General features: G+C 44.1%; 1 protein-coding gene across 4 annotated transcripts in view; it reads right to left on the bottom strand.

The window, feature by feature from the left end:
- Window positions 1–25,025, bottom strand: part of UBE2L3 (ubiquitin conjugating enzyme E2 L3) — a 50,896-nt gene that overhangs the window by 19,757 nt on the left and 6,114 nt on the right. The window contains exons 1-2 of one of the 4 annotated variants that reach the window (XM_074321012.1): window positions 20,801–20,881; window positions 16,193–16,288 (exon numbers count right to left, since the gene is read on the bottom strand). The exons of 1 other annotated variant lie outside the window; for it this stretch is intronic. In XM_074321012.1, coding sequence (XP_074177113.1) covers window positions 16,193–16,288; window positions 20,801–20,866 — 162 coding nt within the window. In that variant the 5' untranslated portion in view covers window positions 20,867–20,881. Of the gene's footprint in view, window positions 1–16,192; window positions 16,289–20,800; window positions 20,882–25,025 lie in introns of those variants that run through there. 2 more of the 4 variants (XM_019710165.2, XM_074321013.1) reach the window with 2 other exon arrangements.

Here is a 25,025-nt window from a genome sequence, read left to right as displayed (position 1 = left end):
CAGAAAGGGAACAGGGGTTTAATTAACAGGCCACTTAAAAAACCTGTGCACCTCTGAAAAGCAAGATTCATTTGAATGAACTCTGAGAAGGAATTTATCTGCTGAGATGGACTCCAGGGTCAACTGAGGTCCCAAACTTTATGAATAATAAGAGTTTATTGGCCATTTGTTGACAGGGGCTCCTCACATACCTTGTTTCCCCGAAAATAAGACCTAGCTGGACAATCAGCTCTAATGCGTCTTTTGGAGCAAAAATTAGTATAAGACCTGGTCTTATTTTATTATAAGACTGGGTCTTTAATATAATATAATGTAATATAATATAATATAATGACGGGTCTTATATTAATTTTTGCTCCAAAAGACGCATTAAAGCTGATTGTCCGGCCAGGTCTTATTTTCGGGGAAACAGGGTACTCTGTATACCTGTAAAAACCTCAGACAGACATGACTAGGCTATAGAAAATTTTCAGATCCATTATAATCTTACGGGACAACCATAATATATGTGGACTGTCTGACCAAAATGTCATTATGCAGGGCATGACTGTAATATGGCTTTTAATGAAATTCACTCATTTCTAATTAAAAGAGAAAAATGTAGAGAGTGACATCAGCAAAATAGCAAAGCAGACAGCTCCAGACTCCCATCCCTCCACAGAAATATATACGTATACATATTACAGAAATTGTCAGAACTTTGTCAGAACTCTGGAAAACAGTCAAAGGTTCACAGCAACTAAATGAATGCACAATCAAGAGAAAGGCAACTAAAACACAGCAGGAAATCTTTGCGGTGATTTTACTTGTCCATACCTCACCCCTTTTCAGGCTGGGCAGCAGACGTCTTGAAGATGGCAGCCTCCATTCCCAGTGTGGGACCCTAGCCCTTGGTTCCAGAGGAAGCAGAGCAGACCTTATTCACAAATTACTGTGTCTGTTCTCACCTCTCTGGGGGCTACCTAAAGGGCTGACACAAGCCCTTATCTGTTTTACCTAACTCAGAATCCACGCAGGGTGGAAAACTGCAGGCATTGCTGACAAAGACTGTACAGTAATGAAAACCCACAGCTGCCTGGAGCAAAAGAGAACAGTTGACACATATAATAGATTGCCTAAAGCCAAGGAGGAAAGTCAGGGAGAAACCTGGAGGAAATTAGGGCACTCAAAAGTATCCAGGTATACAGGGGAAATGAGAAAGCCACACAGAGGCCTAGGACATGCTCAGAAAAGACCTGAGATCTGAAGCTTTCACCACTGGCTAACTATAGGCGCAACACAAGCAAGACGTGAAGGCTGAAGCAGAATAGTAACAGTCCTGGCTACATGTTAAAGTACCCCAACAAAAAGCCAATCTGCAAAGACTGAGAGACTCTTTTTGAACTCCTGGCATTCAAGAAAATTTCAATCAAAACACCCGTGGAACACAAGCAAAGCCTTCAACAGTCGAGAACAACAAAGAAGAAAAAGATCTGATTTCCACATTGTAATATTCAAATGTCCAGTTTTCAATAACAACAACAAAAATCACAAAGCATACAAGTATGGTCCATTTAAAGGCGAAAAACAAATTGGCAAAAACCATTCCTAAAGAAGTCCAGACATTGGACTTATTAGACTAAGGATTAAAATCAACTATCTGAAATATGCTCAGATGTAAAGGAAATCACGGACAAAGAACTAAATGAAACCAAGAAAATGATGTCTGAACAAAATGAGAACACCAATAAAGATATAAATTATAAAAAGAAACCAAACAGTAATTCTGTAGCTGAACAATACAACTGAAATGAAAAACTCACTAGAACAATTCAGCAGTGGATCTGAGCAAGCAAAAGAATCAGCAAACGTGAAGTTAGGACAACTAAAATGATCCAGTCTAGGAAACAGAAAGAAAAGAGAATGAAAAACAGTGATCAGAGCCTAGAGACACCATGAAGCTGACCAACACACATTATGGGAGTCCCAGAAGGATAAGGAAGAGAAAAGGGGTAGAAAGAATATTTTAAGAAATAATGACCAAAAACTTCCCAGATTCCATGAAAGATATAAATGTACACATCCAAGAAGCTCAAGGAACTCCAAACAGAATCAAGCCAAGATACAGAGTAAAATCTTTGAAAGATAAAGAAGGGCCAGCCCATGGCTCAGGAGCACCGCCCTCCTAATGCTGAGGTCGCCGGTTCCATTCCCACATGGGCCAGTGAGCTGCGCCCTCTACAGCTAAGATTGTGAACAACAGCTCTCCCTGGAGCTGGGCTGCTGTGAGCAGCTGGAGGTTGGCGAGAGCTGCTGCGGGCTACCGTGTGCCGCCAGGAGTGGCCGGTGGTCATCGTGAGTGGCCGGCAGCCGGCGAGAGCTACCATGAGCTGCTGTGAGTGGCCGACCGATGACTGGCGACTGATCTCAGCCAGGGGAGCGCAAGGCTCATTAACACCAGCATGGGTCAGGGAGCTGTGTCCTATACAACTAGACTAAGAAACAACAGCTTGAACCAGAGTGCGGGGGGATAAAGAGATAATCTTGAAAGCAGCAAGAGAGAAGAGGAATGACTTGTCACGCAGAAGGAATCCTCAATAAGACAAAACAACTGACTTCTTACCAGAAACCATGAAGGCCAGATGGCAGTGGGATGACATACTTGTATTCAAAGCACTAAAAGGAAAATACTTTCAGCAAAAAGTATCCTTCAAAAACGAAGGAGAAATTAAGATAAATAAAAATTGAGAGAATTCATCACTAGTAGACTTTCTATTAAAAAAAAAAATTAACCAAGTGCACTTTTGGTTTCCACTTGCGTGTGTGTGTGGGGGGAGCAGTCTGCAAACTATTCACCCAAATAAAGTTTCTCCTTTTATCACATCCCGGACTGGGGACTCCTGTCATGAAATTGGTGGCAGCAAAGTTTTGCCAACAAACCCTAGCTAAAGAATCCAGCTGGGAACTTCTGCAAGATGGGATATTTGAGAAAAAGAACCAAATAGCAAGAGAACATAAGATTTATCCAGCCTTCCTTAAGTATCATCCCCACCTATTCAAGTCAAAGACAAAACATTTAAGCTCTTAAGGACTAAAATACCTATGTAAGGTTTTGCTGCAGAGGATATTATAGCTAATTAAACTCAGAGCTTTGGACAGATCTCTGAATAACCAGTAAGTTATCGCTTACGGAAGCGTACTAGCCACCATTCACACTGATACCAACCGTAGCTCCCATTCTCCAGAACTTCCTGAGCCACAGATTTCATATAAATTATCTAGTTCACCTCACAGCAATCCAATAAGGCAAGGACCATTATTGTGCCCAATTTCCAGGGGGAGGAAATTGAGTCTCACAGTGGTTAATGTTCCTTGTAGGCAGTCAGTCAGTGGGTGAGTGCAGAGTCGGAGTTTAAACCCAACACTGACTGACTCTACATCCCATGTTTTACCCCATGACTGCGTGCTGCACTTCTATACCCCTCCCAGCCATGAGCCATCGACCAAGGGAAACCAATGTCCTGATTTCCACATCAGAGATCAGTCTTGTTTGTATTCATACTTTATATAAATGGAATCATACAGTGGAAAAAAGAAAAGAAATATAAAAGGGAGTCCTTCAGGCTAAATGAAAGGACACTGGACACTAACTTGAAGCCACATGAAGAAATAAAGAACAATGATAAAGGTAACTGCACAGAATATATAAACCAGTATTATTGATTACTGTACTTTGGGTTTGTAACTCCTTTTTGTGGTAGTAACAATACAAAGGGGGGAGGGGTGACGGAGATGTATGGGAGGAAAGTGTATATAATATTGAAATTAATTTGGTATTATTCAAACTTGGTTGTTAAAAGATTAAGATGTTAATTATAATCTCCAAGGTAACTTTTAAGAAAATAACAACTACACAGAAAAGAAGGGAAATGATATGCTACAAAAAAATTAACCAGATACCAAAAAGGTACCCTTTTTGTGAAAAATTAGGAACAAAAAGCATTTGAGACATCCAGAAAACAAACAGCTAAATAAGAGAAGCAAATCCTTTCTTATCTGTTGTAATTACTTGAAACGTGAATGCAATAAACCTTTCCCTTAAAAGGCAGAGTTGCCACAATGGATAAGAAAACACTATCTATATGCTGTCTACAAGGGACTCACTTTACTTACAAAGATATAAAGAGGTTGGAAGGATAGAAAAAGACAGTCTATGTGGGGGGTGGGAGATGAGGGTAAGGGGGATCAAATATATGGTGATGGAAGAAGAACTGACTCTGGGTGGTGAACACACAATGGGATTTATAGATGATGTAATACAGAATTGTACACCTGAAATCTATGTAATTTTACTAACAATTGTCACCCCAATAAATTAAAAATAAATTAATTAATTAAATTAAATAAAAGAAAAAGACAGTCTATGCAAGTAGTAACCAAAATAGAACTGCAGTGGCTATATTATTATCAGATGAAATAGATTTTAAGTCAAAAAGATTACAAGTGACAAAGTACATTATATATTGATAAAAGGTTCAATCCATCGATCAGATATGACAATTATAAACCTATACAGAACTAACAAATATATAAAACAAAATACATAAAACAGAAATTGACAGAATTGAAGAGAGAAATATGTTCTAAAACAGTTCTAAAATAAAAGGTGGTGATGTCAATACCCCATTTTCAATAACAGCAAGATACAAGAACAAGGAAATAGAGTACTTAACAACAAATTAAACCTGACAAACATATACAGAACACTTCACTCAACAATAGCAGAATACACATTCTTCTCAAGTGCATATGAAATATTCTCCAGAACAGACCACATGTTAGTCCACAAAACAAGTGTTAATAAACTAACAAAGTATCTTTTCTGACCACTGTGCAACACAACTTGAAATCAATAATGGAAGAAAAGCTGGAAAACTCACAAATATGTGGAAATTAAACATACTGTTAAATAACCAATGAGTCAAGGAAGAAATCACAAGGGAAATTAAAAAAACACCTCGAAATGAATGAAAATTAAAACACGAAATATCAAAACTTAAGGGATGGAGTGAAAGTAGTACGCAGAAGGAAATTCATAGCTATAAACACCTATAACAAAAGAAGGATCTCAAATCAAAAACTTAACTGGATACTTAGGGATGAGAAAAGGAAGAGCAAACTGAACCCAAAGCTAAAAAGAAGTAAATAACAATTACAGAGGAGATAAATGAAACAGCATTAAAAAAGACAGAAAAATCAATGAAACAAAAAGTCGGTTCTTTGAAAAGATCAATAAAATTGACAAACCTTTAGCTAGACTGACTAAGGGAGAGGAGACTCATATTACTAAAATCAGAAATGAAAATAGGGACATACTACCCATTTTATAGGACAAAAAAAGATTATGAGAGTACTATGAAGAACTGTACACCAAAAAATCGGATAACCTACATGAAATGGACAAATTCCTAGAAAAACACAACCTACTAAAACTGAATCAAGAAGGAAAAAAAATCTAAATAGACCTATAACTAGTAAGGCGACTGAATCAGTAATCAGAAACCTCCCAATGAAGGAAAGTCCTGAATTAGATGGCTTTTTTTGGGTGAATTCTACCAAATATTTGAAGAATTAACACCAATCCTTCTCAAACTCTTCCAAAACATTAAAGAGGTGGAATCACTTCCTAATTCATTCTATAAGGCCAGCATCACCCTGATACCAAAGCCAAACAAAGACACTACAAAAGAAAACTACAGACCCAAATCCCTTATTGTATAGATGTGGCTGTGAACAAAAATCCAACTCTTTGTGTCCTGAATTTGTCTCATTTTTAAGTTCCACGCTGTGACATCTGACCAACCTTACGGCCCTATGTAAGCATACCAAAGCTGTCTAGGTGATGAGTATCTGTGTTCCTTAAACTTACATGTGGCCATAAATATCTCTGTTAATAACCGCCAGAATGGCATGACAACAGAGATAAACATCAAACTGGTGATAGCATTGATTATAAACAATCATCAGGAGGTATGGCCCCCACAGCATACTGCATTCTTTGTCCCTTTGTCTTGTCAATCATTTGTAACGGAGTTATACTGTTAAAAAAAAAAAAGGTACTGTTAACAGGAGTCTGTGCAGAACTGCCAGAGTCGTCTGTCCTCCCCAACCCTGCATCTCTGCAAATAAATTACTCTACAATAAATTCCGTTATATTCTATGGAGTTGCCTGCATTGTTCTTCGGTCTGTAGATACCTTCTTGTTGCAGTGGGCATTACACCTTTGCCCCATTGTCAGACACGTACAAATTTTAATGTTAAAATTGCCAACAAAATACTAGCAAACTAAACTCAGCAGCATATTAAAAGGATTATGCACCATGACAAAGCGGGATTTATCCGAGGTATGCAAGCATGGTTCAACATACAAGAATCAACCAATGTAATGTACCACATTAATAGAATGAAGGGGGGAAAAAGTTCATCCCAATTGATGCAGAAAAAGTATGACAAAATATAACACACTTGGGGCCGGCTCGGTGGCTCAGTCAGTTAGAGCTCAATGCTCCTAACTCCAAAGGCTGATGGTTCGATTCCCACATGGGCCAGTGGGCTCTCAACCATAAGGATGCCAGTTCGATTCCTCGAGTCCCGCAAGGAATGGTGGGCTCCGCCCCCTGAAACTAAAATTGAACACGGCACCTTGAGCTGAGCTGCCGCTGAGCTCCCGAATGGCTCAGTTGGTTGGAGCACATCCTCTCAACCACAAGATTGCTGGTTTGACTCCCGCAAGGGATGGTGGGCTGCGCCCCCTGCAACTAGCAACGGCAACTGGACCTGGAGCTGAGCTGTGCCCTCCACAACTAAGATTAAAAGGACAACAACTTTACTTGGAAAAAGGCCTGGAAGTACACACTGTTCCCCAATAAAGTCCTGTTCCCCTTCCCCAATAAAATCTTTAAAAAATAAAAATAAAAAACAACACATTTGCATGATAAAAACATTTAAAAAACCAGGAATAGGAAGGAACTTCCTCAACGTGAAAAAGGCCATATACTCGCATGGAAACCTGACAGTCTGCATCATACTCAAGGGTGAACGTCTGAAAGCCTTTCCCCTAAAATCAGGAAGAAGTCAAGGGTGCCCGCTTTTGCCCCTTCTGTACAACACAGTATTCGGTACTTCCAGATAGGTCAATCGGGCCAGAAAGAAAAGGCATCCAAACTGGAAAGGAAGAAGGACTACCTCTATTCAGAAATGACCTGATCTTATATGTAGAAAACTCTCAAGACCAAACTCACACACCAAAAAATTGTTTTAATAAATGAATTCAGCAAATTTGAAAGATACCAAATCGGGCCTGCCCGGTGGCTCAGGCGGTTAGAGCTCCATGCTCCTAACTCCGAAGGCTGCCGGTTCGATTCCCACATGGGCCAGTGGGCTCTCAACCACAAGGTTGCCAGTTCAACTCCTCGAGTCCCGCAAGGGATGGTGGGCAGCGCCCCCTGCAACTAAGATTGAACATGGCACCTTGAGCTGAGCTGCCGCTGAGCTCCCGGATGGCTCAGTTGGTTGGAGCGCATCCTCTCAACCACAAGGTTGCCGGTTCGACTCCCGCAAGGGATGGTGGGCTGTGCCCCCTGCAACTAGAAAATGGCAACTGGACCTGGAGCTGAGCTGCGCCCTCCACAACTAAGACTGAAAGGACAACAACTTGAAGCTGAACAGCACCCTCCACAACTAAGATTGAAAGTACAACAACTTGACTTGGAAAAAAGGCCTGGAAGTACACACTGTTCCCCAATAAAATCTTTAAAAAAGAAAAAAAAAAGAAAGATACCAAATCAACATGCCACTATCAGTTGCATTTCTATACACTAACAATCAACCAACCCAAAGGAAATTTAGAAAGCAATGCCATTTACAATAACATTGAGAAGAATAAAATACCCAGGAATAAATTTAGCTAAGAAGGCTGTTATACACTTGTGTTCCCTCCAAGGTCATAAACTAAAGCCCTAACCTGTGTGGCTATATTTAGAGTAAGGAAGCAATTAAGGTTAAATGATGTCATAGGGTAGAGCCCAGATCCAAAAGGACTGGTGTCCTTATAAGAGACACCAGAGAGACCCGTTGCTCTCTCTCCCCATGCACAGAAAGGCCATGTGAGCACACAGGGAGAAGGCTATGGAAGAGACTCCTCACCAACAACCAACCCTGTAAGACCTTCATCTGGGGCTTCTAGCCTACAGAAAAGTGAGAAAATTAATTTCTGTTGTTTAAGCCATCCAAACGTGCGTGCGTGCGTGCGTGTGTGTGTTGACAGCCTGAGTTGAGCAATACAGAGGTGTAAGGCTTGCTCAATGAAAATTATAAAACATTGCTGAAAGAAATGAAAGAAAACCTAAATAAATGGAAAGGCATTCTGAGTTCATGAATTATAAGACTTAATATTGTAAAGAGGATGATACTACCCAAAGTGACCTAAAGATCAATATAATCTCTATGAAATCCCAAGTGTTTTTTTTGCAAAATGTAAAAACCCATCCTAAAATTCATATGAGATCTCAAGGGACCCTGAATAACCAAAAACAATGTTGAAAAGATCTAAGTTGGAGGACTCACATTTCCTGATTTCAAAACTTAATACAAAGCTACAGTAATCAAAACAGTGTACTACTGGCAACAGAATAGTGGCATACAGACCAACAGAATAGAGTCCAGAAATAAACTCTCACATATATGCTCAACTGAGTTTTGACAACGATGCCAAGATCATTCCATTGGAAAGAACAGTTTCTTCAAGAAATGGTGCTGGGAAAACTGGACATCCACATGCAAAAGCATGAAGTTGTACCCTTACCATATCACCCTTATAACATATAAAAAAATTAACTAAAATGGATCAAAGACCTAAGTTTAACAGCTAAAACTAAAAAAATTCTTAAAATGTAGGGGAAAACCCGCATGACCTTGGATTTGGCAATGGTTTCTTAAATGACACCAAAAGCACAGGCAACAAAAGAAAAAATACATAAAATGGACTTCATTAATATTAAAAACTTTCATATACCAAAGGACTTAATCAAGAGAGTAAAAACCCACAGAATGGGTGAAAATATTTGCAAATAATATATCCAATAAGGTTTTAATATCTAGAATATACAAAGAACTCCTACAACTCAAAGACAAAGAGACAACCCAACTAAAAGTGTTTACAGCAGCTTTATTCATAACTGCTGAAAGATGGAAGCAACCAAAATGTTCTTCAGTAGGTGAATGGATAAATAAACTGTTACATCCAGATAACAGAATATTAATCAGCACTATTTAAAGAAAGGATTATCAAGCCATGAAAAGACATACAGGAATCTTAAATACATATTACTAAATGAAAGCAGCCAATCTGAAAAAAGGCTACATACTGTATGATTCCAAATATAAGACATTTTGGAATTGACAAAACTATAAAGACAGTAAAAAGATCAGTAGTTGCCAGGGGGGCTGATGGAAGAGGGACAGAGAGGAATGAATAGGTGGAACAGAGAATTTTTTTTTAGAACAGTGAAACTACTCCATGATACTATAATGATGGATGCATGTCATTATACATTTGTCCAAACTCATAGGATGTACCACACCAAGAGTGAACCCTGAGGTAAACTATGTACTTTAGATGATTATGACGTGTTGAAGTACATTCTTCGATTATAACAAATATATCACCCTCCAGGGAAAGTCAATAAAGACTATGCAGATATGGAGGCGGGGTGTATATGGGAAATCTCTGTACCTTCCTCTTAATGTTGCAATGAACCTAAAACTGCTTTAAAAAAATAATAAAGTCTTTAAAAAAAAAATGGGCAAAGGATTTAAATAGACATTTCTCCAAAGATACACAAATGGCCAAGAAACACATAAAAGATGCTCATCATCCTTAGACATGAGGAAAACGCAAATCAAAAATCACCATGAGATAGTAGTTCACACCTACTAGAACGGCTATTACTTTTTAAAAAGGGAAAATAAGTGTCGGTGAGGATGTGAAAAAACTGGCACCCTTGTACAGTGCTGGTGGGAATGTAAGATGGTGCAGCCACTGTGAAAATCAGTTTGGTGGTTCCTCGGAGTTAAACATGGAGCTACCACGTGATCCAGCAATTCTACTCCTACATATACACCCAAAAGAATTGAAAACAAGAACTCAAGCAGGTACTTGCATGCAATGTTCATATAATATAACATCATTATTCACAACAGCCAAAAGGTAGAAACAACCCTAGTGTCCATCAACAGATGAATGGATAAACATAATACAGTATATACATATAATAGAATACTCATCCATAAAAATAACGTTCTAATACATGGTACAACATTGATGACGCTTGAAAAAATTATGCTTAGGAAAATTAGCCAGATAAAAAGGACAAATGTTATATGATTCATTTACATAAAATATCTTCAATAGGCAAATTCGTAGAGACAGATAATAAATAGATTAGGGGTTACTTGGGGTTGGGACAGGAGAGTAGTAAGTTATTATTTAATGGGTACAGAGTTTCTGCTTAAGGGATGAAAAGTTTTGGAAATACAGTGATAATAGTTGCAAAACATTTTGAATGTAACTGTCACTGAATCGTACACTTAAAAATGACTAAAATGACAAATTTTGTTATATATATATTTTACTACAACAAATGAATGAAGCAAAAATTTTTCAAAAATTTTTGTAGAAACCTTCTAATTATTAATAGAAATTTTTGAATAAAATTAAAAATAAAACAGTATGCTGAAAAATATTTGTCCCAGAAACAAAATTAATCCAGAATTTCTATAATTCAATGAAGAAACATTCTAAAACTCTGATTAAATAGACTGCAGAAAACTAAAGTCAATAAATAAGTGAAAAGAAACTAACTGTAATAACAACATTAAAAATGCAAATTACTATGTTCTGAATGTTTGTGCCCCCGCCCTGCCCAGAATTCATATGTTGAAACCTAATGTCCAAGGTAGTGGTATTAGGAGGCAGGGCCTTTGGGGGTAATTACATCATTAAGGCAGAGCCCTCATAAATGGGATTAGTGCCCCAGAGAGCTAGCATGCCCCTTCCACCATGTGAGAATACAAGAAGTCTGTGACCCAGAAGAGGGACCTTACGAGACTGCACCCTGACTCAGGCTTCCGGCCTCCAGAAATGTGAAATAAATTTCTGTCTGTAAGGTAACCAGTCTACTAGTATTTTATTGTATACCAGCCTGAATGGGCCTAAGACACAAATCAAACTGAGAACTTTTGCACCTATCAAATTGGCAACAATGATTTTTTTCTGTCTGTCTGTTTCATAAGCTCTTTATTACATATTGCCAAACAGTTTTCCAGAGAGTCCCAAAAAGGCTTTTCTAACAAGAGAGAAGCTAAGCACTTCACATACATGCCTTACTGAACTTTTACACCAATCAGAGGTAAGTATTCCTTTAGAGGTGAGGATATCAGGACAAACTGCATAACTTGCCCAAGATCACCAAGCCAGTTGGAGGCAGGGCTGGGGTTCTCACCTCAAGCAATTGGAACCCATAGCCTGGGCGCTGAAGTATGTGCCACTCAGAACTCCCTTTAAAAATTCCCAGCAACCTCCACGACAGCCAAGGACACACGTGGGAACTTGTGTAGACAGTACCCATAGGGATGTAAATTGGAACAATCTTTTTGGAAAATAATTCGACCATATATACAGATGCTCTCGACTTATGATAGAGCTACATCCTGATAAACCAATCACAAGTTGAAAACATCCTAAATCAAAAATGCATTTAATTGGGCAGCCGGTTAGCTCAGTTGGTTAGAGCGTGTGCTGTAGGTTGCCGGTTCAATTCCCATATGGGCCAGTGAGCTGTGCCCTCCACAACTAGATTGAAGACAACAACTTGAGCTGAGCTGCCACTGAGCTTCCGGAGGGGCGGCCGGATGGCTCAGTTGGTTAGAGCGCATGCTCTTAACAACAAGGTTGCCGGTTCAATTCCCGCATGGGATGATGGGCTGCGCCCCCTGCAATTAGATTGAAAATGGCAACTGGACTTGGAGCTGATGGGTCCTGGAGAAAACATTTACCCAATGAAATTAAAAAAATCTTAAAAAAACTAAAAATTAAAAATAAAATACTGATAAATTCAGCTACATAAAACAAAATAACAAGGAAAAAAATGCATTTAATCTACAGAACATCCTAGCTTTGCCTAAACAATTTCTACTGAATGTGTGTTGCTTTCGCACCATTGAAAAGTCGTAATCTTATATTGGGGATTCTCTATAGCCCTACAGATGGTCCCTTCCTTATATATAACCCCAATCCTAATGGAACATATAATGTAGAATATTATATCTTAAGATCAGAATCTAAAATAAAGATGCACACTAAATTTTCCACATGAAGATGTTCATGGATAAATTATTTTAAAAATGGAAAAAGACCCATAATTGAAATAGCTAATATAAAAGGAATAATTAAATAAATGATCATATAACTATTGTGGGTATTTTATAGTTATTAAAATTATATTCATGAAGAGTTTGAAGGCAATGGCTAAATAATGATGAAAGTATGAAATTATCCAATGGCCCATTAAAAAATGCATGTAAGAAGGCTGGGAGGTGTGCTTGCTTTGGCAGTACATATACTAAAATTGTTGTCCGTGCAAAACAAGGATTACTGATGTGCTCTACAACGTATCCAACAACGAACCAGTCGGCTCCCGGACCCTAGTAAAGAACTGCGTCGTGCTCATTGACAGCACAGCGTAACAACAGCGGTACGAGGCCCACTATGCAGCGCCCCTGAGCTGCAAGAAGGGGGCAAGCTGACTCCTGAGGAGAAAGAGATTTTAAAGAAAGAGCTATCGAAGAAAATTCAGAAGAAACATGATGCAAGGAAAAAGAATGCCAAAATCAGCAGTCTTCTAAGGAGCAGTTCCAGCAGGGCCAGCTTCCTGCAGGCATGGCTTCAAGACCAGGCCAGTGTGGCTGAGAGCTAGAGGGCAAGGAACTGGAGTTCTTCCTGAGGAAAAGCAAGGCCCGGAAAGGCAAATAAATCCTCCTCCCTCCTGTCTTAGCTCATGTCATAAAGATGCTTATTGTTCTTAAAAAAAAAAAAAAAGGCTGGGAGGAAATTTCTTCATGAAGGGATTAGGGGATTATTTGCTTCCTTGGATATCACATCTGAATTTCAAATAAAACATTTTTATATAAAACTTGTCTAAAGGGAGTAAATTTGAACTGTCATGGTAACAATGAAGTGTCTCTGGAAGCGCCTCCCCAGCCTAACCTCCCACCTCTCCCCCACACCCAGGGCATGGTTACTAAGCAGCTCCCCAAGACCAGTCCCTGTTGTAAAGGCATGCTTCTGGGGTGCCATGCCTTTATAAGCCTGGCCCTGCTTTCACCCCAGCTGGGTGGACCTCCGGTGAGTGTGGGTAGAAGATTCCCCATGTTGACCCGCCCCTACAGTGCAGGAAGACCTGAGGCCCTGGTGTGGGGTACTCGTGGGGGGATCCTGGAGGGATCAGTTGCCAACTGCCTCCTTGAAACCAACTGTCTCCTCACACCAACAATGGGGCCAAGGGCAGTGACTATAGGAAGGAAGTGAGAGATGAATGGGAAGAGGCAACATGAGCAGGGCTGAGGACAGCCCTGGCCATGGCCTTCTGTCTCAGGGCACAGCTTCCGCCAATGGAAGGTGAGGCTTTGGTCTGGACACTCCCCAGAGCTGTGGCTCAAGCACAGTGGGATCCTACCAGCCAGTCACCACTCTGGGCTTAATGAGATAGTAACCTGTTCCACAGGCTCTGCCAACACAACACCAGAGGGAGGCCTTGGTGTGCACTCAGCTCAGAGCCTGCCTGATAACCATCTCCTCTTGGAAGCCACGTGCAGTCTTTAAGGCCATTGAGTTCGCAGGGTAACTACCCACGCCTGACTGTTTAATACAGTCCCATTCATTCGTATCAGTTTCCCAAAGATCCATGGATTAACTGTTCACTGCTTATACCAGTGGGACACAAAATCTCAAGTAGAAAAGGGCCAGGGGTCAGACGGTCCTGGCCATCCTTCCACTCAGCACCTAACAGGTCCCTCCAGCAAGGAAGGGCTGGGGTCACCGGCCAATCCTTCCCAGTCAGGGGCTTCTCCACCATCCACACCCTGTGCCTTGAGCCCCACTACTTCCAAGCCTGGAGAAATCTAAAGGACTCTATCTTCAAAACCAGAATGGACGCTACCAGATTTAAAATTTTTGAATGTGTACTGAAAGATTAAAAAGTATATTTGTCCTTAGTTATCCAAATGATTATGAAAATAAACTACAAATCCAGTATTTACCATTCAAGTTCTAGAGACTTTTAAAAAAAGGTATGACCTACAACCAGCATCAAGAAAGCATCTACAGGGCCGACCCGGTGGCTCAGGCTGTTGGAGCTCCGTGCTCCTAACTCCGAAGGCTGCCGGTTCGATTCCGACATGGGACAGTGGGTTCTCAACCACAAGGTTGCCAGTTTGATTCCTTGAGTCCTGCAAGGGATGGTGGGCTCCGCCCCCTGCAACTAAGATTGAACACGGCTCCTTGAGCTGAGCTGCCGCTGAGCTCCCGGATGGCTCAGTTGGTTGGAGCACATCCTCTCAACCACAAGGTTGCCGGTTCGACTCCCGCAAGGGATGGTGGGCTGTGCCCCCTGCAACTAGCAACAGCAACTGGACCTGGAGCTGAGCTGCGCCCTCCACAACTAAGACTGAAAGGACAACAACTTGAAGCTGAACGGCACCCTCCGCAACTAAAATTGAAAGGACAACAACTTGACTTGGAAAAAAATCCTAGAAGTACACACTGTTCCCCAATAAAGTCCTGAAAAAAAAAAAGAAAGAAAGAAAGAAAGCATCTACAGTAAGCATGCTCCATGTGAGGCTTTGACAAAATTGCCAATCTGCCTCTAAGAAAAGATTTTACAAACAATGCAGGGCAGGGCCAGGCACAGGAAAATGGCCTGAGGATCAAATGGGGAAATGGGGAAAGGTGGGGAAGAAAAGAGAAGGTGGGAGGGTATAGAACAGGAAAGGGAGTCCTCAGGATGAAGGTCCTAGTTGTGAGCTGGGGAGACTGGAAGGCACACAATGTCCAAGTGAGGCCGCCTGTGGACAGAGAGTGTGGTTTTGGGGAGAAGGCAGGAATGGAGGCCGACGGGACTGCTTCACATACAGTAATAACCTATGATGCTGGAAGCAGCAGGGATCCCAAGAAACAAAAGAGAACAAGAGAACGGTGAGGGACTAAAGTAAACTAGATCCATGTCTCAGAGTTAAGGCGAAGCAGCAGGACGGGAGCGAGTGACATGCTGGTTACAGAACGGGGAGCTGGTGCACGGCGCAGGGGCCGTGACTCCAGAGCTGCCGAGCCAGAGGTGTGAGGATGGCGGGGAGCCTGTGTGCTGGGTGTGAAGCAGTTTCAGGAGGTTGGCAGAAACTGAGATGGCAAAAGGAGTTAGTCCAGGACAAGTCTCTTGAGGAGTAAGGAGATGAAAGGATGGAGAGAGAGCAGACACTAAATCAAGAGGCAGTGAGTCCACAGGAGAGCCGCTGTCAGGCGGAGTCTGGGGCCAGTGTGAAGGCAAAGTCAGTGAGACATGGGGCTCTGGAGCCAGGAGGGGCAGACACAAAGAGGCACAAGCCCCAGAAAAGATACCGGGTAAGAGGACCTGAAGCAGAGAGACTTGAGACAAACGGGAGGCACATACTGGAGGGCACCAGGAATAAAGCCCGGAACACAGGTGTCCAGGGGGTGAGAGACACAGATGCAAAACCAGGCGGAAAAGCAAAGAGAGCTAGATGGGAACACCCGCCATCTCCCAAGAGAGACCATCTGGACAAATGAGGCGAGGCTGAGAAACCTGGGAAGACAGGAGTCCAGATACACTCCTTTCCCGGGCCAGTAACCACAGACCTGGAAAGCTCGGGACCCCGGAATGTTACAACACCAGTGCAAGGATGAGATTCTCCTCAGGAACCCGAAGCTATGGTCCCTACCTTATCTCCCTAGAGTGACAGCCCGCCTCTGTGCACCTGTTGGTTCCTGCACTAAAAGTCCTCTCGGGAGTAGAGAAGCCCAACAGCACACACATCACCTTGGAGAATAATCTGGTAAGAAGGGGAAGTGTTCAATACTCACAGGAACAATAAGCCCTTGCCAAGTCAATAAATTAGCTTCATCAACCTGGATGTTACGGAAGTTTTTCATTCCACATTTGCGGATTTCTTCAAGCTCCTGTTGATTAACAAAGCATAAAGGGGTGTCAAATAGGGAAAAGCACCACATATTAAGATCCCTCCTGACTCCCTCAAATTAAACTGAATGCCGACACCACAGATGGCAAAATTTCCAAGTGTGGACTAGACCGTGCCCAGTCTGGGTAAGAGGCCCAGAGCCACAGTGGTCCCCTCAACCCATGCCCCAGACCAAGACAAGCTCCCACCTCTGTGAACCCGCGGTACTTGGTGGAGTAAGTAACTGTTGCTGCTGTGGACACACCACCTCCTCTTTGAGCTGTCACCGCGTGGCAGGGGCACAAGAAAAGTACTACAGACCTGACTTCTTCCAACCGAGATTTATTAAGCACTGACTATGTGTCAGACGGGAGGACATAAAGATGAATGAAACTGGGACCAGAACATACACAGACCCACAAAGTTTTCTACCCAACGCTGTAAAGTGAGATTTCAGGACTCTACCTCAGCGTGGGCACACAGCAAAGAGAACTATCCAGTCTGGGATGGGAGGGGAACAGGAAACCTTTACTGAGCCTCGGTTTCCTCGGCTATAAAACAGGGACAGTACGACCCAGAGCTATAGACAATAAAGGGAAAACCATACTGTAAGCAACAAAATCCCTTGCAAATATGAGGGATTATTATTATGTAGTCGATGCAGCAAACGCCATTTCACCCTACTTCAAGGCCCTGCCTGAGATGTGTTTAGTCTAGAATTGTCTATCACTTGTTTTTCAACTCTGCCCAGCCTGACATTCCCCACTGCTTTCCCAACAACTCAAGTGAGTGTCCAATAGGTATTATCGCCCAAGCCACCCATCACATGCCTGCCCACACCCCAACATCCTCCATTCCCAGATACCTGGAGTGATGTGCTGACCCAATGCCCCAATCTAGCCTCCCGTTCATGACACAACAGCCTTCTCTACATCTTTTGGGTGCCTTCTCTGCTGCAACGCGGGGGCACCACCCAGCTGGGCCCTGCCTCCTCTGCTGGGCTGGCATGACAGTTTCCTCACCGGCCTGGCTTCCTCCTTGTTCATCCAGCGCGGGAACCTCTCCAGAACTGGGAAGCCCCTCCGCGTTCGGTGCTGCGGCTCAGCAACGGCAGGGAGGCCCTGAATCAGCTCCCAGTCAAGCCCCAAAGCCCATTCCCAGTCCAGACCCCTTCCTCCCATCACACAGCCGGCAGTTTACAAGGCACCCGGGACATAGCTCCCGAGGAAGGGGAATGGAGCCAGTGATACAGACTCTAGGTTACAGGATGTACGGTGTGCCTGGCATGAAGTGGGCTGAGGACAGCACGTCGAATGAACATGTGCCAGAGGCAGCTGACACACGGGCACCTCATGGCAGGCGACAGGCCCAGGTGTCTTCCCACAGGGCGCTGCTGCTTGTCAACCCTAGCTGCCCACCACCATTGTCCAGGCCTGGGCCTCGGCCCAGGATTCTGGGTCAGCAAGTGTGGGGTGGAGTCTGAAAGGGGATTTTTAAGAAGCTACACAGTGAGAGGAGAGAGCCGCTGCCACTGAGAGATGAGTTCATTTCTAAGTGATGTTCAGCTTGATGGAGCAAGACGCTAGCAGCAATGGTTGTGACCGCTGTAACAGGGGAAAGGGTGGCCTGGCCCCTCCTCCTGAACCTGCAGGAGGAAAACATGGGATCTGAGAGACCACTCCCTCTGCCAACTACCATCAGGTCTTCCTGCGAATACCTGGGACTCATCGGGAATGCTCACCAAGGTATAATGTAGCCTGGACTGATTCAGGAAAGAGAACAGGCCTCACACCCACACTACCACTCTGACGCACCCCCAAACAGAATGTAAGCTCCGTGAGGGCAGGGACCCCCAGAAGAAGCTCATGGTCGTGCTTTGTCAAACACTTGCTTAAAGATCAGGTTAGTGAACAGGTGGGAAGCTGGGGCTTGCAGAGGGAAAAAAGGCTCTGGGATGGGAAGGGCTCTCAATATAGTTTGATTTTCTCATCCTTGGCTCAAGATACTAGAGCAAGATTTCTAGCTAGAGACTTACGATATCATGTCCCTTAAGGAGTGTGTCCTACCAAACTATCAAAAATGCAGACAGGGAAGGGCAGCTGGACAGCGCAGTTGGTTAGAGCACGAGCTCTGAGCAACAGGGTTGCTGGTTGACTTCCCACATGGGCCAGTGAGCTGCACCCTCCACAACTAGACTGAAGACAACGAGCTGCCACTGAGCTTCCGGAGGGGCGGCCGGATGGCTCAGTTGGTTAGGGCGCAGAGCGCAAGCTCTCAACAAGATTGCTGGTTCAACTCCTGCATGGGATGGTGGGCTGCGCCCTCCACAACTAGATTGAAAACAGTGACTGGACTTGGAGCTGAGCTGCGCCCTCCACAACTACGACTGAAAGACAACTTGACTTGGAGCTGATGGGTCCTGGGAGAAACACACTATTCCCTAATAAAGCCCTGGAAATACACACTGTGTTCTCCTTCCCCAATAAAATCTTTAAAAAAAAAAAATGCACAGGGAAAAAAATTCTAGATAGAACTTAGACAATCAAAAAAGAAGAAGCAACAGAGAATATATTCAATATTCATGGGAAGAAAACAAAATTTAAAATGATATATTAACTATTCTTTATGGCTTCAGAAATCCACATACTAACAACATGAAGTATGGGTGATAAACACAAGAAGGTAAATTGCAAAATAATCATTAATACAAAAACATGGCAAGATGGGACTCAACTGTAACATGGCACTGAAAAACGACCTTGCTCAAGAGAAAGGGAAGAACGCGTGGTTACTGTGCGCAGGGGTGCAGGGAGGGCACCGGTGAACAAAGACAAAAGCCATACTGTGGGGGGAGGATGCCACACCTCCCCTGGACAAAGGGGTGGCACCCAATGGTGGCAGGACTAGAAGGCTCAGGGAACCCAAAGGGCAGTCATTGGGTAAAGCTCACCTTATCTTACTGTCAAGTTACTTAAGCTCACCAAAGGCAGAAGAGGCAACCTCCGTTGCATAATTCTAACCAACAAGGAGGAACCGATTATAAGGCCGAAGGAGAAGGCAAACAAACAAACAAGCAAGCCCGTAATCCCGAGGGAATGTGGACAGCCCCCTAGAACAGTGTTTCTCAACAGGGTGGGGCCGGCACCCAGCCAGCCTCTGCACTTGAGAATCCCTAGCCCTGCCCATGAGATGCCACGCATTGTGATAATACCCCACCCTGATTTCCCCATGTCCTCGAGAGCCCCAGCCGCTGAGAACCACTGGCTCAATCAGGGGCCGGGATGCTACAAGTCCTGCATTGCACAAGATGGTCCTGCAGACAAGAACTGGTCAGCCTGAAATGCCAATCATGTCTCTAGCAAGGAGAACAACTTGAAGACGGATTTGAGTCATACAGACGAACGACAGGTTCATCTGAAGGTCTGAGACTCGAAAAGGCAAGGTAACTCAAGAGGACTGACAAACCCTCAAGCAAAACTGCACCCCGATAACAGAGTGATCCTGAGAATGAAGAACTTGGGAAGGAATGTAAAGAAACCAATCTAAATTCAGAGTTCAAATTTCAAATGACGGATGATGAAAAGACCTGACAAAGAAAAAGTGTGAGAGAATAGTCAGAATGACCAAAGCCAAGGACAGGCGCTTACAAAATATGCCCCACAAAGGTTTGTTTCAGTTCTGCTCAGAGCCAAGAAGCAGTCCCCCCAGTCAGCTGCTCTGGGCTGATGGCGCAATGCTGACAAACTGCTTGAGAAGAAGCAAAAGGGAAAGAGAAGAGCAAAAGGGAAAGCAGAACTAGCCAACTTGCACGTTCCTTCTCCCAGCGGGGGAGGGGGAGAGCAGTCTTCCCAGCCAGGGTAAGCGGGGAGGGAGAAAAAGCAACGTTTCTCACAAACAGGTCAGTCTCGGAGCCCAGAGGTGAGTCTCAGCGTATTGTGGGACCTGAAAGAGCCTGGATATGCTGCAAAGCTCATTCCCCAAACTGCAGCTCAGAGCTTGATGCCCATTCCAGGCCCAAGTATGGCACGTGGCAGAAACGGACCGCTGCCTAACAGCTCTGCAGGCACTAACAGAGGAGATGGCCCTGGCCCCCGCGGGCGCGCAGGCTCCGAGTCCTGCACGAAGCCTAGCCCAATCCTGAGAGGAGAGGAGGAGACAGCTGTACACAGCCAGCACTCGGTCACACAACTCAGACGTATGCATCCGAGTTTGGGCAAAGTATTTAACCAAGTGCTTTTCTTCTTTGGAGCGCTACGATGGGGCCTGGAAAAGTGACTGTTCAAAATCTCCCAGGGTAAGCCTCACGCATGGCCTGAGAACCCTCTGGAGCCAGTGACTCTTAACTAGTGCGTGGCCATGGTCCTCTTTAAGAAATCGAGACAGACATACAGAGGAAAAATCAGCTGTGAACGTCTGGGCTGCTTCAGATGTCAATGCTCTGGACCAACAAGTCACAAGGTAGAGGGTGCTTGTAATTTTCAAAAGCATATTCCGTATCATCCTGTAATCTTACATTTGCGAAATGAAAAAAGATGCATTGTGCCCCTAAAGAACTACAGGAAGTAAAGCTGAAGGCCATCTTCTTGGCTGTTGAGGTTGGGTTAAGAGAGTGGAGAAGCGCTGCTCTAAGATCCTGCAGGTCAGAGCAGGGGAGGCCCGGCAGACAACGGCAGAGGGTAACAGCTTTGTGGAAGAGACGCTGAGAGGGCCGTGAAGAACGGGGAAAGAGGAACCTCCAGATGAAGAGAACAAGCATCTGTGTGTGGGAAACATATTCAGAGACACGGAAGAAGAAATCACTGGGAGTGTCAGGGAAGCAGCTGGAAAGCGAGTATGGATGGAGCAATTACTCACTTTGGGGACCCTATCAGGGTGTGGGGCCCAAGCCCCTGGGGAACTGCTCAATACCTACATTTGCGGCGGCGGGGGTCAGGGTCGGGGTCGGGACTGGGGTTAGGAGCAGGGATTGGAAGGAGAGTGGAGAGACGGAAAGACTGACTGGTGCCCAGACCTCACCCCAGACCTGCAGAATCAGAACTTCCGGAGTGCGGCTAAGCACTGTGCCCGGAGACCCCCAGGTTATGGTGACGTGCACCCTTGCTTAAGAAACACCACATGCATCCAACCCGAACTTTTTAGCAAGGAAGACACTGAGGCCCTGATTAATGTAGTGTCATTTCCACAGCTAGAAGTAAGCTTCTAAAAGTGCTATCACATCCCACTGAGCCAGGCACGTGGAAGCAATGTAAGTTCTGAACTTTTTTTTAAAAAAGTGAATGCTGATTGTGGCTTATATTGTTCATTTTACTGTTCTCTGTTCTGAAGATTCCTATAGGCAACAGAATCAGAGTATTCCAATCCCCAACCATTTTCTTCTACATTTATTTTATATATTACACATAGAAATAACATTTTGATTTGGCAGATGGTTGCTTCAACGGCTGCCAAATTGTCAATGGACTAGAAAAAGCAGAGGCCTCTGGAGTCAGACAGTCCTGGGCTCAGCAACCCCTGGCCCCACCCTTCACACCATCTGAAGCTCCATGGAGTGTATAGTCTTACCTGAAAAGTGGTAGGAAACCTACTTCACAGGCCCTAATGAGAATTACAAGAAACGTTACATGGGGGGTGGGGGCCGGTTGGCTCAGTTGGTTAGAGCAGAAGCTCTGAACAACAGGATTGTGGGTTCGATTCCCACATGGGCCAGTGAGCTGCGCCCTCCACAACTAGATTGAAGGACAATGACTTAGAGCTGATGGGCCCTGGAGAATCACACTGTTCCAATATTCCACAACAAAAATTTTTTTTAAAAAAAGAAAAAAACGGAAGGAGAAATTTTTTTTTTAAAGTTATATAGTGCTTAACACTTAGCACCCTAGTAGGTACTGAACTAATGTTTCACTCCCTTCCACAATCATGTCACCATGTTTGTTAATATCTAAGACAGTGTCATCAACAGCCTATTACCAGAACTCACAGGGTCTTATTTAGAAATGAATATGGTTATTGCTGTTAGCACAAACTTTCAGAAATGACTTGATCTCAATTAAAAAAGAAATGAAATGTAAGGCGGATGCTTGCTAACTAACGGCACATCACCACCACACTCCCCTCTGGGGGGCATCAGCTTCAAAATCCCAACAAAGAACAGACATGGAGAGATACTAGGGAAGCCGTATGGCTTTGGTGCAAGAGGCGTGCACCAAAAGCAGCCACATGAAAAGCAGGAGCAAAACCCGCAGACAGAAAAGGGCGAGAAGCGGTGTTTACAATGAACAGTACATAGGATATGACTGGAAGCTCACGACACCCCACATTAGCTTCACTTTGCAGACGGGAAAGCCAAGGCTGAGAGGCCCACGTCACAGACCTTGTACAGGGCAGGGCCAGGATGGGAGCCAGAGCCAGAATGCCTCCTTTGTGAACATCTCAGCACACAAAGCAGTGGGTTAGGGTGGTGAACACTTTCATTGGAAACGGGCACCACACGGTTCCTGTTTCTGGAGCAGGATTCTGGGAAGGCTTGGCTTGCTCTGGAATAGCACTTTCCACGACTTGTAATGACAAAAGCATGAACGTAGACAGTATTTGCCCTAGCCCTTCACAGCGAGTGTTTATGTTGTGCAAGGAATGTTTCTAGGCTCCTTCTGGCCCGGCAAAAGGAAACCTGGCAGATGGAGCCGGATGTCTGAGGGAAAATGACACAAATCAGCCTTAAATCCAAGTACAGAATCACTCTCAAATACCAGCTACACAACTGGTAGGACATTAGTAATTTGAAAGAGCTCCTCCCTGCTTTGGGGTGGCTGTATCAAAGTAACTAACTTTGATAGAAATGCACTTTCCAAGCTTACACAAAGCAACCAGTGGCAATGACACTAAATCATGACTTCGATGTAATTCAATCCTGTAAGTCTAAACATAAGGCCTCGGCTACAGCTGAGAAGGCTGTCATGCCAGCTTCATGCAGTCAGCTTCCGGCCACCAGCCTCGCTCCTGGAATGTATTTCTGTCTCCATCCGAACATGGGTGTGCCCGGCATTCTCCACCTACATCCCACACTCCAGAGCCCAGCAGCCCTCACCAGACTGAGAAGCTCAAGGGCTGGGACACAGCCTCTTCAAGTCTGACCCAATGACACAGAGCCTGACACAGGACAAGTGAGAACAACAATTCCTTGTGTAAAACACACGGTGAATCCTTCTGTAAGTTTAGTTTTCATGTGCTGAGTTTCTTACTAACAGGTACAGCGCTGTGAGGCAGACATTTGCAACCCATCTCAAAAAGGGCTGAGGGCGCAACTTCTGAGTGGTACCCTCTCCCTCATCCCGTGACAGAGTCAGGTAGCATGTCCTCTCAGAAAGATGGACAGCAGCGCCATGAGCACTGGCTTTGATGTCAGTGGCTGCTTTGGTGGCAAATATGCCTGCTGGGCTGGAGCGGTTGTCCACAGTATTTCAACCTTCTGCTGAACTACGCTAGTAAGTGGAAGCAAAATCTGACAAGATAATGAAGTACAGAAAACTATAATCCACAGAGATCTGGAAATGTGACAAAAGAACAGAACCCAAACCACCACCTGACCTAAAATGAATCTTCCTACCCTCCTTCAAAACCAAGAGTAGCCATGTGAAAAGCAGGGGCAAGACCCTGAGAGCACAGAGAGCTGGGCTGTGAGTGCACCTGGCTCCACTGCTAGACCGTGGGTGGCACCCGATAAACCTCAGCCTCCTATCTGTCAAGGGGCCCCTCGCGGCTCTGAAATTCTAAAGATTGTGGCGAGGGCCAGGAGGAGAAACAGAACAGACACCAGAAGCAACCTGTCTTAACTTTCTGCTTCAAGGTTGAAAGAAAAGACAAAAGGCAACATTATTTTGGGGACTGCAACTACTTACTCAAAGAGCTTTTTTTTTTTTCAAAAGCCCCACCCTCGGGGCCGGCCCTGGTGGCTCAGGCCGTTAGAGCTCCATGCTCCTAACTCCGAAGGCTGCCGGTTCAATTCCCACATGGGCCAGTGGGCTCTCAACCAAAAGGTTGCCAGTTCAATTCCTCGACTCCCGCAAGGGATGGTGGGCTGTGCCCCCTGCAACTAGCAACGGCAACTGGACCTGGAGCTGAGCTGTTCCCTCCACAACTAAGACTGAAAGGACAACAACTTGAAGCTGAACGGCACCCTCCACAACTTAGATTGAAAGGACAACAACTTGACTTGGAAAAAAATCCTGGAAGTACACACTGTTCCCCAATAAAGTCCTGTTCCCCTTCCCCAATAAAAAAATCTTAAAAAAAACACACACAAAAAAACAAGCCCCACCCTTACCTCCCAGCTCAGCACCTTTTGGTGCCTTCCGTTAATACCTGGACCCATCTTTGGACAAAGTGACTGTCGCTGCAGTGTGTGTACATTCAGGACAGAAAAATAAAAGAAATACATGGGGCGAGATTCTGAGAAACTAGGAAGACAAATTCTGACTTCCAGAGCTTTTTGATTTTGTTGGAGAAAGTAAACATTTTTAAACAAAGACACATTCATACAATTGTCTCGGTAAACCTTTCACTAACCCTAAGAACAGGTTACTTCAAGAGGCAGGAGAGCGCTGCAAGTAAGAGAATGGGCTCTGTCTCCGTGATGAGGTCACATTCAGGCAGACCCACCCCTACCTGGGCTCAATCCACCTCTTCAGCACCCTGGCTATCAATCCCTCAAACCCTCCCCTCCCCCCAGGCCGCTCTCCTCA

The sequence above is a fragment of the Rhinolophus sinicus genome, linkage group LG16 (genome assembly GCF_036562045.2).
Source record: "Rhinolophus sinicus isolate RSC01 linkage group LG16, ASM3656204v1, whole genome shotgun sequence".
NCBI lineage: Eukaryota > Metazoa > Chordata > Mammalia > Chiroptera > Rhinolophidae > Rhinolophus > Rhinolophus sinicus.
The sequence above is the reverse complement of the archived record's forward strand: the minus strand, read 5'-3'. Positions and strand labels throughout refer to the sequence as shown.